We start from the raw sequence: 17,221 nt of genomic DNA on the forward strand, positions 1-17,221 counted from the left end.
ATGTCATGTTGATTGGAAAGAATATTTACTTCACAGTTTTAGGGGTTCAATTTCATGAGGATTGAGGGTTAATTTTAGGAGGAGAAGTCATTCAATTCGTTGATTGCACATAGTTTGGTTGTTGGAGTCCTGCCAGACAGGAGTTGGTGCTTTGATACTTTGATTAGTGTCATGAGAAATTGAGTGGTATGCTCTGTCTCTTTGTGGCACTCTCTCCTTCTCATTTCAGTAGCGTTATGAAGCGAATTCGTCGGATGTTAGACTCCGATTTGGCACTATTATTGCTTGTTGATGTTGCTCTGTATTATGAGTTGGTTTCTGGTCAGTTTGTTTTATTGTTTGATTTTTTAGGCTCATTGTTTATAGAATGTATGAGGTGTTGTGAATTTGTACTGATTTAGTTGGCTGGAACCCTCCTTCTTCAGGGGCTGCTGTGTAATGCAAGTTCTGTAATTTTCCCAGTTCTTTAATGAAAATCTTATTTATCTCAAAAAAATAAAAATTAAATAAAAATAATGTTGTTCTTCTCATGTCCAATGGAAGCCAATTCCTAGCTGCCATATTTGATTCTCGAAAAACATACCGAATTTGTAAAATCCACATTTCAAGCAAGAGAGATATATTGCCTCATAAAAGTTGCATTGTTTATTTATTTATATTCTAAACCACAGAGGAGGAGCATGAGGTTTCTCAACACACTGCCAATGAGTCATGAGGATTCAAACTTAAGACTATTGAGCTGCAAGCTAAGGCCTTCTTCCACTATGCTAGACCTCGTTGGCAAAGTGTTGCATTATTTTTTGTTGGCGAGTGTAGAAATATTTTTATATATATGATGTTCACCTGTTTTGGACGATAAGTTGTTCCAATTTAAATGACATGAGAGTGAAGAATCATGTACGAATGACTTTAGGATCCAATATCTTAAAACTTCTGAATAGGTTACATAGAATGGTTAGTGCAAGAATGTTAATTAGGTTACGGATGGCCTAAAGGTGTGACCATGACAATGGACACTCTCTCAACTTTATCATGCATGGTAAGAGCAGTTGGCCTTATGGATTCGTGGTAAGAGTTTGCATCCCACCCATTAGCTACCTGCCCAGGCAAAGATGACTCCTAACTACTATGAGATAACAATCTTAGCTACTAAAAAACACCATGCTATCAACTTCAAGTTTTTCTTCCACATTCTCATCTTCCCGCCCACCAAAACCATTATGGCTAAATCTCTTAGACAAGGATTATCCACGACATGCAATGACTAAACACTTTCTCCCAGTTGTTATCACAAGCCTCAACTTTATGCTTTTCGCTAGTTCTCTCTTTGAAACCTTTAAACACCATGTGTTGGTACCATGACCGGCCAAACAACTAGATGCAATGTCAAGAATCCCACATCGACATATTGCAAGACGTGAGGGCTCTCCCTTACCTACCTATAAAGGGAGACCACTCTCCACTTTGAAGGGGTATTCGACATCTTCTTCCCCCTCTATTTGGGATCAACCCTTATGTACAATGTAATCACAACTACTTATTATAATGAGAACATCTCTTTTTGCGAACAAAGCTTATTCTGGCGAACTATGTACATCTGTTGTCTGACCCATGTCTGTTTATTTCTTCTATCTATCTACCTGTTGAACATACCAAAATGCCAAAGGTGCTTGCCCACCTAACGCACGCATGCACAAACATTCCCCAATCAAAGAATATCACGGTGGGCGTTTCCAAATGCCTCATGTACTATATCGGGCATCGCTTGGAAAAGTAGATCAATCAAAAAGATGGCAGAAAATCTGGAAGAAGAAAAAAAAGGATGGCAGAAAACAGAGCTGGAAGGGAGAAATATCTAATGAACGGATGGCAACGCCTGCCATTTAACCCAGCTATTATCAATGCTCTCTTGTTGAACACGCTGAAATTCATTGCCAGCACGTGCATAAAGAATGCCAACGTCAGAACACAACTTTGACTAGACAGTCATTTTATTTTATCCACAATTTGAAGACAGGTTTACCAACCCTAAGGTCCTCCTTATCTTCTGATGAAAATGACCAGAAAGAAGCTACCCCACTTCGCCTCTTCTCTTCAGGCCTTCTTCTTTTTGCCTTTGGCAGGTAGGGGGGGAAAGACAGCTCGGAAGAATCCAACCAGCCAATATTGCTCCTATGAAGGGGCAAATCCAATAAACATAAAACTGCTCCCATGTGTTGTGCCAATTGTTTAGATATGCCCAACCAAATGCCTGCGAACATGACAAGTAGTACATTTTATAAGGCCACAAAGCTTGGATAGTTGATGATTGGCCTATTGATGATACACACAAAAAGATCTAATATTATTTGATTTAAAAACAAATGATACAAAAGAATAACAGCAACAGATTTAGAAAAGAGAGAAATAGCTTGACCAAAAAACAAAAGAAAAAATATCATAAATAATTCAGTTGCCAAGCCATTTGCTTCTCCATTCATAAATCAATCCAACAGAGGATTCAGATTTTGAAAACTATTCAACCAAAAGAAATGAACAAAGGGATAATGGCTGTAGTACCTTAACAGCTGTAAAGTGAAGTCAGTTCACTACAATCCAAAGGAAACTTGTCCAAGGTGCACAACTCAACACATAAAATTGCCATCTCTTCCCACGAGGGAATAACCAAAACAATGAACGATCAGTCTTTGCCTATAAAATTTACGGCATGTATCAGAACTATATAAGGTCTAGACTATTTGAAGTGATGAAGATTGTACATGCACTGTTCTTGAGTGAAACAAGCGAGCCCCTTCCAATTTATCTAGTAACCCGACCATCTCAGCTATCTCCCCTCTTTCAGATTTCTCCTAAGACCAAAGTTCCAACTATAATGGTACAAAGAAGGATCCACAAAACATGAAATACTCTTTTGATGTTTTCTGGTCAGTCAGAATAATCTGGGATACAGTTCTTTCAACAGTCCAACCTCCAACCAACAATCCCCCCAGAACATCACCCTCTCCCTGTTGCCTGCTACAAATTCACAACAGAAATAAAGGAAACCTGAAGGAAATATCTTTCCAAGGGCTACAACTTAAGCCTCTCACTAAAAGGTTTGCATCCCACCCGTTAGTAGCCTCCCCATATTTACTTCTTATCATCTTATGCCAAAACAAACTTGTTTCCCTCGGATACCTCCATAACCACTTAGCAAGTAAAGCTTTATTCCTCTCACTCAAATTGGCCACACCTAAACCTCCATCCTCCTTACTTAAGACCACTAAAGTTCAGACTCTGCTTTTTCGGGAAGGCCATTAGTAACTGAAGAAGTGTAATGTAAAAAAGTTATATCTCATGGAACGAAAACAAGACTAGTCCTCCACTATCAACTTTAAGATCAAACCCCACCATATTTCTCATCCTAGACACCATACTTGTTGAATTTTCCTACAACACTAATTCTAAAATTTCCCCTTCCTGTAAATCCAAACTGATGAGACCAATTATCCAACATTAAATTCAATATGAGATGACAAAATTCCTCATCAACTAATGCAGTAACCTTTCAATGTCGTCAAATAGATAGATAGGGAAATGGGCTATTAATGGCTTGAAATCTTAGATTGAACAAATTGGCAACAACTTTCTCTGGATTAAGAAGTCATCAACGCATTTAAGATTTTGAGTTTCTTTCATTTCAACTATTAGTCAGTCTAAGTCAAGCATTTGTCATTCACCAAATGACTTGTCAAAAGATAAACAAAGCATTTACAAATGGCCTAGAATACAAGATCAAAATTAAGAAGAGGCAAAACATCATCAGACATACACTAATTCAAACAATAAACCTAACTGGAAGCTCTCCTTAGATTTTAAATAGAAAAGTATTTTCAACTGAAGTTAGAAACTCACCAATTAATACATCTTACTCTCTTTGTCCCTGGAAGATTATCTTTCATTTAAAGAAGAAAACAAAATACATTTCAAGGAGACAGTAATTAATGTATTCACACTAGCCTATTCAGTCCTGTATTTCCTTCATTACCCACAATTTTCACTGTTTAAAATCTAAACATAACAGCGATACAGAGAGATACTTCAAGAAAATGAAATCATTTGTGCCTTGACTTCTATTATACTCAGAAATTCCCCAAACCCGCTTCGCGGACTTGGACTACCTGCCCAACCCTACAATCTTTTGTGGCTTGACTTTTCAAACTGGGAAAATAGTTCCAGATAGGGGAAAGTAGAGAGGAACTTTTTAAACAATAAGGAAACATTGGCATTTATATTTTAACCGTTAAGGTCCTATCAAAAAAATATTATAACCATTACGGAAATACCACTAATGTGGTAAATACAGCAGTCCTTACATTCTATTGTTGTAATACTTTTCCAGTGATATATTACAACCAACAGAATTTTGAAACTAATGCTACTAATGGAATGCTGTCACGAACAAATTGAAGAGTTATTTATGTCGAACTTAAGAACAGAAGATGGCCATAGTAAAATAACAGAAATAGAACTAGAAGAGGAATTCATACTTAATGAATCAGATGAAAATAAACAAAGTTCCTAAAATCTGTGCGCAACTCTCTTCCTATGTCTCTCTTTCCGTTTGTCTAACTTCTAATCTAAGATGGCCATAAATTTTTTTAATCTCTGATAATGTTGCATATTCAAACTCAATGAATCAGATGAAAATAAACATGTTCTAATATTTATGCACAACTCTCTCTCTCTCTCTCACGCATGAACATAGGGGTGGAGCTAGAATTGTAAAGTTGGGGGGGCCAAAATAGAAAATACAAGTATATCAAACACCCAAGTATTCAAGATACATGTGAGAGCTAAATATTTCTAAATTAAACATGTCTACTTTGTTTTAGAGGGGCCATTAACTTAAATTATAAGTTGTCTATCACTAATTCTATATATTATTACTCATGGCCTAGGAGTGGCTCCACCACTGCACACACACACGAAGCATACAAAGAGTAGTGGCTGGAGAGGTTTTTTTCGAGAGGGTGAACGCCAAAAATGTGGGGAAAATAAAGGTGATAGTGCAAGGAGGCACTAAGGCATTTATAAGGAAGATAGAAAGTACATTGAAATAGAAGCCAAAGAGGATATACATTTCTCCTTTTTCTCCTCTCCTGTAGCTTTTATATATTTTTAGCATAATTGTGTTTATTACTCTGCTTGACAGACAGGAAGATGCCATTTCCATTTTGTCCATGTGTCCCATAAATCATATATTGACAACTACCAAACAAACAAAAGCCGAAGAGCATAATAGCAATGTCAAAGAATAAAGAAAGATATCTCAAGGGGTTCAATGATAGTAACCAAACACACTTAGTATTATGATAAGCACCACCAATCTGATATAGCGTATCTCATTTACTACAATAGAAAATATCCCATCCTCGTAATGGATCAAGGGGAAACAATAAATTTCTTAAACATGAGTTCCAATAGTAAAACATACATCTTAAGGATGAGTTATCAAAAAAGCAGTACACATAGCACAGGGAAAGTATAACCATTATTGTAAGATTTTTATAGTGATGCTGTATTAAATTTAATATGTTTCCTACTACTGCAAGGAATCAATATGGTATAGGCAGAAGAGAAAGAATGACATTATAACTATGATTAATGGGGAAAAAAAAAAAAGAAGAGCATGGTTTACTTACATTGGCTGGATTCATTGAAGGGCCGGTATAGACAGAACCGGAAACAACCAATGTGACAGTGACCACAGAAAGTAGCAACATCTTCAAAACTGGGCTACGAGGACCCTTGAGTATGATTACAAGGACAAGAAAGGAGATTACGAAAGTCAATAGCCCCTCAGCGATAGCTCCAGTATGCACGTCAACTTTTAATGAAGGCCCTCCAAGCATGTGCTTGTACTTGCTGTGGCATGACCTCGTTAATGGCTAGTACTCCACCCACAGCACCCAAAGCCTGTGCAAGAAAAGAGAGATGTATTTTATATACAATTTTGATCGTTAATTAGATTTTTATATTAAGCAGCCTAGAATCATTTTGGGTTCTTTTCTATACATCCATTGGTTGAGAACAAGGCATAAAGTGAGTTTCCTTTTTGCAATAATGAGCAGAGCAGAGCAGATTCTGTTAGTTAAATTGCAACAGCAGAGCAGTCAGCAGCAGATGATAAATTCTTAAATGATGCATTGCATAGTTTTGATATGGGCAATAAGAATTGAACAAAACCGAGTAGAGAGAGAGAGAGAGAGAGAGATTAATTAGTAAGGAAGGCTTCGGGTTTAGGGTGAGGTGACCTGAGCAGGGAAGCGGAGGGCCATGGAGAGGAGGGTGTCGGCGCCAAGGCCGGCGGCGTAAAAGGAGGCAGTGCCAGTGGGGTTGAAGCTGGCCCCACCCAAGGCGTCTCCGAGGAAGGTGAAGACAAACACAAGGACGAAGATAAGGGCGGTGGTGATGAAGAGCGGCAGCCATGGAAGGTCCTGAACCCCAACGGCATTTGCGATGAAGCTGGTGGCTAGGCCAAGCGTCGATGCGCAGGAAATCCACAAGAAGGTGAGCACAGTGTCTCCAACAGCTGCCTTAATCGCACCCATCTCTTCTGATATCTGATATCTGATCTCTTTTCTTCTTCGTTGTTGTCTTTCCAAGTAAAAATATGAGCAGAAGCAGATGTCTTTGCTTTGTCTATCTATCTGGTCAAAGGCAGAAGGGAAGACACCATCAACATTCATTCAAGATTCAAGGATATCCAAGATTCAAGATTCAAGCAAGCAGCCTTGTTGGAGTTTATAATAATAAAATAATATACAAAAGGAAATTGACAAAATAATTGAGTGAGAAACCGACTGACTGACAGACAGACAGACTGACTGACTGACTGGTATAAAGCGTGATGATTCATATGTAATGTAATGTAATGTAATGTAATTGTAACTGACCTAATGAAATGAATTAAACAAATTGGTTGGAGGAGAGGAGATGATGAAGATCCCAGACTGATGTAATGAGACTAGTAGGCGGTTATAGAGTTAGCAGGCAGAAGAAGATTTTTCCAAATCCTGCACGCTCTCTCTCTCTCTCTCTCTCTCTCTCTCTCTCTCAGTTGTTGGAAATGTGCTTTCTCACTTCACTACTAGGATTGGGTTGGGGTTGGGCCCATGTATTTATTACTTTCTTCTTTCGCTTTTGCTGGACCTTTTTATTCGTAAAAGCTCTTCTTCTTTTTTATGAGCAAGGAGGAGAAAACAACTACAAACAGGGAACCAAGTTTTCAGTCATTTTATATTACTAGACCAACTTCTAAAAATCTCTGCTAAAAAAAAGAACTTCTAAAAACCCCTGGCAGATGTAAGCCCAATTTATGTTTTTTGGCTGATGTGGATTCCACATAAACAAAAATAATAATAAACCACTTTTTCTAAATTAATTAATGATAAAATAAAATAAACAATTTGGCTACTACTTTTTTATTTATTTATAAATGATGACAGAAATTTATTAGATCAATGAAAAAAAAAAGTAAAAAAAAACAAATATTGTAAAGGGAGTCATCTCATTAGCAGCGGACATAGGTAAACCTTCCCTAGCCGAAGAGCTGAAAAGATATGTAGGAGAAAAACTTAGCAAACTCAACAAAGTTTCTTAAAATTATGAGAGAAAAATAACATATACAGCTAAATAGAGTTTCTGAACTTTTTGAACAAACAAGATTAAAACTAAAGAACTTAATTAACATTGACAAAAAGGAAAAACAAATGTCGTTAATCTTCCTTTGGGACATAACGTAGAGAGCACCACCTAGTCACTCTATAGCCTCTGTTTGTGCAAATTTCTCACGGGAGAATATTCTCGTGTAGATCCTTCATCTTTTGAGCTTCCTTATCTATCTTTCTCGGTTCTTACGAAACAAATAAGAGTAAAAGACCACATCCGGTAGGTATTAGCTAAAGGTCTTCCGATGTCTAAGTTAGTTCGATTGAATCTTTGAGAAACAATAGCTAAAAAGGGTACAAAGTTTTTCTCTCACAGGGAGAGCCAGGTGGCTAGAACCATGTGTGGCGGCACTTGGCTGTGTGGGAGAGATGAAAATTGGAGAGGATGGCAACTAGGGAGGCCGTCGGCTAGAGAGAGAGAGAGAGAGGTTTCGGGATATTTGCTTGGTTTTGGAATTACCTCATGTGTTGAATGTGGCTATGTGTTTCAGGGAGATTGTGTCAATTAGGGATTTGATTTGGATCAAATCACTAATTGGTGATAATATCTCCAAAATAAGATAATATCCTAAATTGGTGATATTATCTTTTAATTGGTGATTATATTCCCAAATAAACATAATATCCCTATTTTTAGTATCAATTAATTGGCCAAATAAATGGGCTCAATTAATTGACCTAGGAGATATTCTTCTTGTCCACGTGGCACAATGTGATTGGAAGCCGGAATATTTGCTCCCACACCCTCAACAAACCAATGAACAATATATCTCCCATGACCAAACAATAACACATCAAAGAGCAGGCCAGCAAGATGAAGGCACAATCAAAGCCATCCCAAATATGTGGTATATACAACATATTTGCCAAAAACTAGAGAACACTTAGGAGATCTCTCTCTCTCTCTCTCTCTCTCTCTCACACACACACACACACACACACACACACACACACACACACACACACACACACACACACAACTAATATTAAGACTCTTAGGAATAGGCAGAAATAATATGTCTGGTTTTTAACTATAGACGTCCCTAAATTTTGCCTCGAGTTGCAATTGGATCCCAGAACTTTTTTTTGAGGCAATTACATCTATTAACTCCACAAACAGTTCTAATTGGGTCCTACCGTCTAACTCTGTCAATTTGTCCTTCAAAATAAGTGGGTAAAAGCATCCTTTCGAGTTCTTCATCCATCATTGACCCCAACTCCACCTTCTTCATCCATCATCGACCCTAATCACCCCACCTCCATCTTCAGAGCCTTCTCCACCAGGGACAGAGCAAGAAAAAAATTTCAATGGGGGCATCTCATTAAAGCTTCACAATGATAACTGGTGGTCAACACTCTTTCAGTAGTGGGTGAAACCAAATGCAAAGTAATCCTAATTGAACTATAAAAGAGAATAATAATATTTTTTTTCTTTGAGCTTCATACTTGTTTTTGCTTTGACAAATATGGAGCGATGGAAAGTACAGGAGCATTGAGCACAGAGCTGTGACAACCGAAAGCAAGGCAAGGCTAAATTTTTTAATCCTCCTTTTCTCTCCCTTTACCCAACCCTTGGCAACCACACCCCCTCACCTCAATCTCTTTACCCAACCTCTCAAATTCAAACAACCATTGGAGCTTTATGATAATTCCCGGAAGCCACACCAGTGGCTTTGTTCCAATTAGAAACATGAAACATAGAGTAGAGAAAAAGAAACACAAAATCGCAAATGGCAAACCTCATTAAATTCAGCCATGGAAGAACAATGCCACCATACAACCACCTTCATCCCCGAAAGCAAGAATCATGAGGTACTATCCTAGCAACCTCTGGCTCTGGTATATACCATAATAACAAGGGAAACTAAAGAAAACAATTTGAGTGGGTTTGGCAGAGATATGGTTTGGGGAGTGTGAATGAATTTTGTTATCAATTGATGGGTTTGGGTTCATGGTTTCGAGTGGATGAGTAGGGCATCTGCACCCAGTGAGCCTTAGCTAGCTCTGTCCCTGTTCTCCACCAAACCCAAAACTCAGAAACCCCCAACTCAACGATCCTGGTTATGAGAGTGTAACCATCAGAGCCAAAACCCCACAAAACCACAAAACTCAACAACCACAATTCGACTTTTAGGAAGGATGAAGCCATCAGAGGCAAAACCCCAAAACTCAAAAACCCCCAAGCCCAATGCCACCATACAACCACCTTCATCCCCACCCAAGATCCACCCAGCCTCACTTGAGACCCATCCAGATCCTCTCTCTCTTTCTTTCTCTCTCTCTTGCAAATTCAAAAATTGAAAAAGAAAAAAAAATCGAACACTTTGCATCTTTTTGGGGGAGGGTTGGGGTTCTGGAGATGGGGGTGGGTTGTAGGTTGGGTTGGGATCTGGGTGTTGAGGGGGTGAGATAAAGAGGAGGGAGAATGTGTTGTAGGAGAGAGGGTGACCTGAGAGAGAGAGAGAGAGAGAGAGAGAGAGAGAGAGAGAGAGATTTGGATTTCTATTTTTTATTTTTAAGTTTATTTATTTATTTATTATTTTATTTTTATTTTTGCACTTTTTCAGTTTTTTTTTTCATTTTTAAAAATTTAAAATATTTTAATTGAGATGGACGGTTTTAGCCATCAAATTAATGCCAAATTGACCGAATGACTCAATTGAAACAGATGAGAGAGTTGGATGACCTAATTGCCTCGAAAAAAAGTTTGGAGACCCAATTGCAACTCGAGGTGAAGTTCAGGGACCTCTACAGTTAAAAACCCTAATATGACAGCTGCTTAGAATCAAATGAAAGTGTTTTGTGTACTTGAGATCAAGGGCGACGACCTAGGGCCTTTGACCAAGAGGCCCCAAAAAGTTTAATATATGTATATATTATATATAATTATTTTAGGCCCATATAAAAAGTGATTTTTTAAGAATTCAAAAATATAAGAGTCCAAATAAAAATGATTTCAAATCTTTAACAATACAAGGCCTCATTTTTAAAAATTATTAATTTTCTTTGGAGTAGTAAATATGCAATTAATCCAACACTTCCTTCAAGAAAAATTTATAGTTTTTCTAGTTTGATGGTTTTATTATTATTAATTTTTTTGTTGTTGTCAACAATATGATGTTTTTATTTTATTTTTATGTTTTATGATTTTATGTAGTTGAATGAAACTACTATGTTTTTTTTTAAAAAAATATACGTGCTCAAAAAGCATTTCCATGTTAAACTATGATTACATACAAAAGGTCTCATTTTAATTTATAGCCTTGGGTCACTCAAAAGGCAGGCCTGATCGAGCTTTGAGATTGGTGTCATATCAACACAAATCCTTAGCTTCACATCCATTCCATGTACTGCAACCTAATTAAGTCTTAATGAACACTGATATGTGGCATATTGGTTGGCCCAACTATTGTTCCTTTTTTGTCAATGCTTGTTATCACATATAGGGCTTGGACATCACCATTCCAAAGAATAGGCTACTTGGGAAGAATATTATAACTTTGTACATGCCAAAAGTATTTGTGGGCTTTTGGTGAACACTACAATGCCCTAGGTTTCTAACGGGCTATACTTTGGCTACTATGGTTTACTTGTTGGTCAAGAAATGAAAGATTGGGCCCTAAAATGGGCTTAGATACTGGTCTTTCTCAAGTGCGTTAGGTGTACCACTATTAATGTTTCACTCTCCTAGCATAAAAAGGTGAAATGTTGTAGTGAATGTATTGCGCTTGTTTGATCTTAACCTCTAACCAAAACCACTGTGCTCCAAGTGGGGAATCTGGCTTGGATAGGTTCTTTTCTAAGCCTCAACTAAGAGGACTTCAATATTTCACTTGCTATGGAATAAAACTCAAAAGGAATAGAGATTTTAACTAGATATCGGACATAAAGTACAATACAAGTATAAAGGTAAAAAGTGTTCGATGAATACAGTGCAGTTACAAGAAAGCAACTACAAGTCCAAGTATACCTAAATAAACTCAAATGAAAACAATAAAAGGTCTAACAAGGCCTAGGGGAACCATATTGGACAAAAACAACTTTTCTCGGACACCAATGTAATCTACTTGAGATAGTGCAATGTGTCCAATGAGATTTTGTCAACAATATATGCAGTATATATAAGAGGTTATATATACAAATTTGATTTTAAAGATGCTGGAATTGGTGACCAACTTCTAAAATCATACCAAGCAATAAAGTTGGCAGAGCATTAAAGTTACAAACAATAGCAATGTAATTCCAAGGAGTTGTCAACTAAGAATTAAACAAATTATGTTGTTTGGGAGAAGTTCCAATCAGGAGTTGTCAATTGGGAACTCAAAGAATATGAGAGGATTTGCTTCAAGTCTTGGCTTTGGTCTGCTGTGAGATATTTTGACAAGGTGTTTGAGTCGAGGGCATTTGAATATTGTTCAAATTGGTTGTTTGTTCTTAGGATTGGCTGTCCTTTGGATTGTAAGTTCTGCTTCCATTTATAGACTTCTTGAATCTTAAAATTGCACGTTTGGTAAAGAGATGTCTCACCCTTGTGCCTATTCTTTCTTTGCAGGTGAAATGATGGACTTTGATTTCACTTTGATCCAGGTGTTTAGCCGTGTTTTACCAAGTTGATGATGATGAGTCTCACAGTTTAAATCTCATTTAATGCGGTTGCTTAACCTTTCTTTGCCACCTGAGTCTTCTTCAGCTGTCAAAATCAACTTCAAGTTCAAATTTGGATACTCACACTATTAACCGGGTAAAAGTTGCTTAACAACAGTTTTATGGGAAAGTCAAATCTTTTAGAGAAGATTGACATTGGGCCCCAATCTTTGGACATTTAGTTTTCTAATTCTGAACGGCCCAAAACCCATTTTACTCGGAGAGACCTTTTGTTAGGCCTTTATGCATTCTCAATCCAAACGTATTGTTTCGTGGAAACAAATCAAAAATTGGGGCAACATCATGGTTTGAAATATGGGAAATAGCCCTTAATGCCACTGGTTTTTAAGTTTCAAGTGGAAATATCAGCCCTTCCCCAAAAATTTTGCAAACACCACCTATAAATATATATTTATTGTCCACATTGTCCAATAACACTTTTCTCTGAAATTTAGTTCTCTCTCTCTCTCTCTCTGAAACCAAGTTCTTCCTCGTCCTCTTTGTTTTCTTCTCTACCCAAATCCGAACCCCAATTTCATCTCTCTTCGAATCCCTTCTGCAACCTAAACAAACCCAAACAAAACCATCTTTTCTGAATATGACTGAACTAACTACGCATCTTCTCACGAAGAAGAAGATCAAGAACAACCTACAAAACCCACAGCTTTGCCCTCAAAACCTAGTTCTTCCTCTTCCTCATTGTTTTCTTTTCTACCCAAATCCAAACCCCAATTTCTATCTCTCTTCGAATCCTTTTGCAATCTAAACAAACCCAAACAAAACCATCTTTTCTGAATATGACAGCATGTGTTGGCATTAGGTGGCCATTGTTTGAGCATTTTGGTCCAATTTTGGGGGGGTTTGAAGTCTGGGTTTACATGCCCTCTTCAAGAACAACAATCGTATTGTGATTTTATTGCGGTTGTATTGTAGTCATATTACTTTTGTATTGCTATGGTATTGTTGTATTGATTTTTTTTTTGGTGTTTTGTTGATATGTTACTGTAATTTAATAGGAATATATGTTGATATCATTTTTCTTTATCTACTTGTGATTTGAGTAAGAGTTGAGATTATTCTTGGCTATACGATCTCTCTCTCTTTCTCTCTCTCTGCTCTTTGTATTTTTCTCAACATTTACGTGTTAATTTAATGTCTGGCATTGTTTTGGAACCATAATCATTGTCAATCTCATTGTTTCTTTAAAAGATTGCTGTGAAATTGTTACTTCATTTTCTTCTTTCCTTTGTTTTAATATATTTTTGTTTGGAGAAAAAGAACTCTATTTTTGTAATCTAAAAGACTAGGCTTGAGCAGCTACAAGAGTAAAAGGGAGATTACATAGGAGATTTTTGTTTTCAATTTGTTAATTCTTGAGATACTTGGTCATTTTTTAAGATTACATGAAATAAAAAACTTGTATTGAATATTATTGTATAGGAGACCATGTAATTATTTTGATACCATTAAATGAAATTTTAATTCAATTTACTTGAAAACTTTGGGATCTTGAGTAAGATACGGCAGTCACGTATACGACAATTTTGAAACATAAAAGACGATAATGTAAGAATGGTTAATTTTGACGATATCCATAGTTGCTTCCACTCCATTATAATGACATGTAGATTACAAAGTAGCAATAGACATGCAATACAAAAGCAATATGAATGCAATAAACAAGCAATAAAGCAGCAATAGACAACCAATGCAAAAGCAATAAAATGACAATAAACAAGTACCGTATGGATGTCTTTGTACTCTCTTTCCCATATTATATATTGTTCTAATTGTTGAACTATTACAATATTCAGTTGCTACATATAATAAATAGTACATAAAAAATAATGACCATGTATGAAAATTTCATATCATTATAATAATGACCTCAAAAATAATATCAAGTACATTACACAAATATTAGAAACATATGGCTCCACAAGAAGAATACATGATATCTTATGTCCTTACTAATTCTTGGGGCCTAATAACAAGTATAATCAATGATGTGTACAGTTTGCTGCAAGTTTGCTTAGCATTTTCATAATAGAAGCTTTGCTTTTGTCTTCAGAAGGCATCTCAAAGAACTCCTTGTCTACACATTACATTATGCACAAAATGGTCTCCAATGCCAGTGTATAACTTGCACATCAATGTTTGCACAAACCAGCTAAAACACATTGTGTAATTGTTTACCTCAAATTTTTTCTTCACATGGAAACGAGTTGGGTGCGGCTTTTTCCTTGTGCAATTTGAAAAGAAAAAGATAGAGAAACATAAATTGTCAAGACAAAACTGCAGCAAATTATAATTTGGTCAATTACTCACCATCGGGAAACAATATGCTTTCAATGAATAAATAACATATTAATTTTCAACCAACACTACTGCACAACTCATCTCAGAAACATGACTGAGATTTGACAAACATACAGGTAGAAGATCCAATCCATTAAAACACTCACATGCAAAAAACGAACCTAAATTATAAGCCAACTCAAGCTACAAAAACCCAACTTGTTGAGCACCAGTCAACAAGTTTTATAGGAAAATTGAAATCAAGTATAAATTACTTCAGCAGTAACACCTTCATTTTTTCAACCAAAGATGCCAGCTTCCTTTCAATATCAAAAAGCACATTCAATTAGTCCCAAGATGTGAGACATAGATACCTAGTCTTTTAGATTACAAAAACAGAGTTCTTTTTCTCCAAACAAAAAATATTAAAACAAAGGAAAGAAGAAAATGAAGTAACAATTTCACAACAATCTTTTAAAGAAACAATGAGATTGACAATTATTATCGTTCCAAAACAATGTCAGACATTAAATTAACACGTAAATGTTGAGAAAAATACAAAGAGCAGAGAGAGAGAGAAAGAGAGAGAGATCATAAATAATACTTCAGCCAAGAATAATCTCAACTCCTACTCAAATCACAAGCAGATAAAGAAAAATGATATCAACATATATTCCTATTAAATTACAGTAACATATCAATAAAACACCAAAAAAAAATCAATACAGCAATACCATAGCAATACAAAAGCAATATGACTACAATACAACTGCAATAAAATCACAATACGATTGCTGTTCTTGAAGAGGGCATGTAAACCCAGACTTCAAAACCCCCAAAATTGGTCCAAAATGCTCAAACAATGGCCACCTAATGCCAACACATGTTGTCATATTCAGAAAAGATGTTTTGTTTAGGTTGCAAAAGGGATTCGAAGAGATAGAAATTGGGGTTTGGATTTGGGTAGAAAAGAAAACAAAGAGGAAGAGGAAGAACTAGGTTTTGAGGGCAAAGCTATGTTGTGAAAAATAATAGTTTCCCTCTTTCCGTAAAGCCAAATACAAGATATTTATATTATAAATAACATATAAACAAATTGAAAAGCTTTGAAGGTATAATGAAATTAAAGAAAACAAAATAATAGGGAAATAAAAGGAAAATAAATAATAGGTAAGAAGGTGAGTTTGGTACGGTGAAGCACGTCAAATACGCTGTCCTAAAGCCTTTGTAGCCTCCCTACGTGCAGGTACTGATGGTCTACAAGACTCCAAGATACGACCCCTTGTACACAAACTCAAGATCCGTTATGAGCACGTTCATAAACAGATATAGGTATCCAAGTCACATAACCATTGCCCAAAATAATAATAATATAAAGTAAAGAATATATGTAAAAGTAGAAAAGGAAAGAATTAGTTTGTGGTGGTGATTGTGGTATGTGATATTCTGATAGTGTATTGTGTTTCTTGTGTGTATATCAAATGTGGAAGAGGAGTGGCCTTTTATAGGCATCCAAAACATGTAACTTTCACCAACCATAAAAGTTCACCAACCAAAAAATTAAGTCTGAATATTAAATATTTATAACCCCCACAATAAATAAAATAAAAAAGCCAAAATAATTAAATAAATAAAATGGTTAAATTTTTAAAACCTTTTAAAATTCCAACAATCCCCCACAAGGTTTTCAAAATTTTACTGTGACAAAAAAACAGTGAAAAATATATATAATATATACGGGCAATATAATACTATGTAATAGGTGTAGGTGCCTTCCGGGCTTGAACCTACACTTAGTGATGATAGTCTCCATTTGAGGAACCTGAGTGTACACAGTATTGAACTCGGTACCTTTGACCAAACTTCAACATATCCCACACATAGTATTAGTTGAGACTTGGATGCGGGGTAGCGCTATTTATGGTCATGCGCTAATCTTGATTCTCATGAGAGTTACTAGAGAATAGCCCAATTCTCATAGTCGCGGCCTCACGACGTCTCTCACTTAGGTGAGTTCTTCAAGAGTACATGTGACCTGCACCCTGCGGGAGTTTGCCCTCCTCGAAACTCATTCAGGGATAAATCCCTTCCTGACGTCACATAAAATAGCACTTTTGCCTTAGGGATGAGCAGAAGAATATCTCAAGGATATCTCCATAGTTTTATGAGTGCTATATGAGTCACGCAATATGGATTGTTTCTACCACATTGAACTTCCTTCATGGGATCTCCAATCACAGAAGTTGGGTTACCTCCCTAGGTGACTCCCTTATGGGCTTAAGCACATCCCCCTCGACATTTTGCATTAATAGCCTCCTCCACGAGGCATGCATATCAAGACTAGCCTTCACAAGGCATATATAATGTAGGTCATGTCTTTGTTCTTCATTTTAGCGCACTCTAAACCTGCATATTATTGGAAATATTTCCTACACAATCTTTGCACACAAATGATTAGTGGATTTCACCTCAGTATAATTGGAAATTAAATACACATTGGTATACATTTAAGTATAATAGAAAAGCATCATACATTAAATCTTATGATTAAGAGTACCTCTCAAATC

General features: G+C 36.4%; 1 protein-coding gene across 1 annotated transcript; it reads right to left on the minus strand.

The window, feature by feature from the left end:
• Nucleotides 1–1,854: 1,854 nt before the first annotated feature.
• On the minus strand, nt 1,855–7,138 carry LOC103338957 (aquaporin SIP1-2). The gene is given in 6 exon segments (XM_008242230.2): nt 1,855–2,148; nt 2,150–2,251; nt 5,685–5,909; nt 5,911–5,958; nt 6,297–6,692; nt 6,939–7,138. Coding segments are annotated over 5 exon segments (726 nt in total). The 5' UTR covers nt 6,594–6,692; nt 6,939–7,138; the 3' UTR covers nt 1,855–2,094.
• Between the last annotated feature and the right edge of the window lie 10,083 nt (nt 7,139–17,221).

This window comes from Prunus mume, linkage group LG8 (genome assembly GCF_029339155.1).
Source record: "Prunus mume cultivar Tortuosa linkage group LG8, ASM2933915v1, whole genome shotgun sequence".
Classification (NCBI taxonomy): Eukaryota; Viridiplantae; Streptophyta; class Magnoliopsida; order Rosales; family Rosaceae; genus Prunus; species Prunus mume.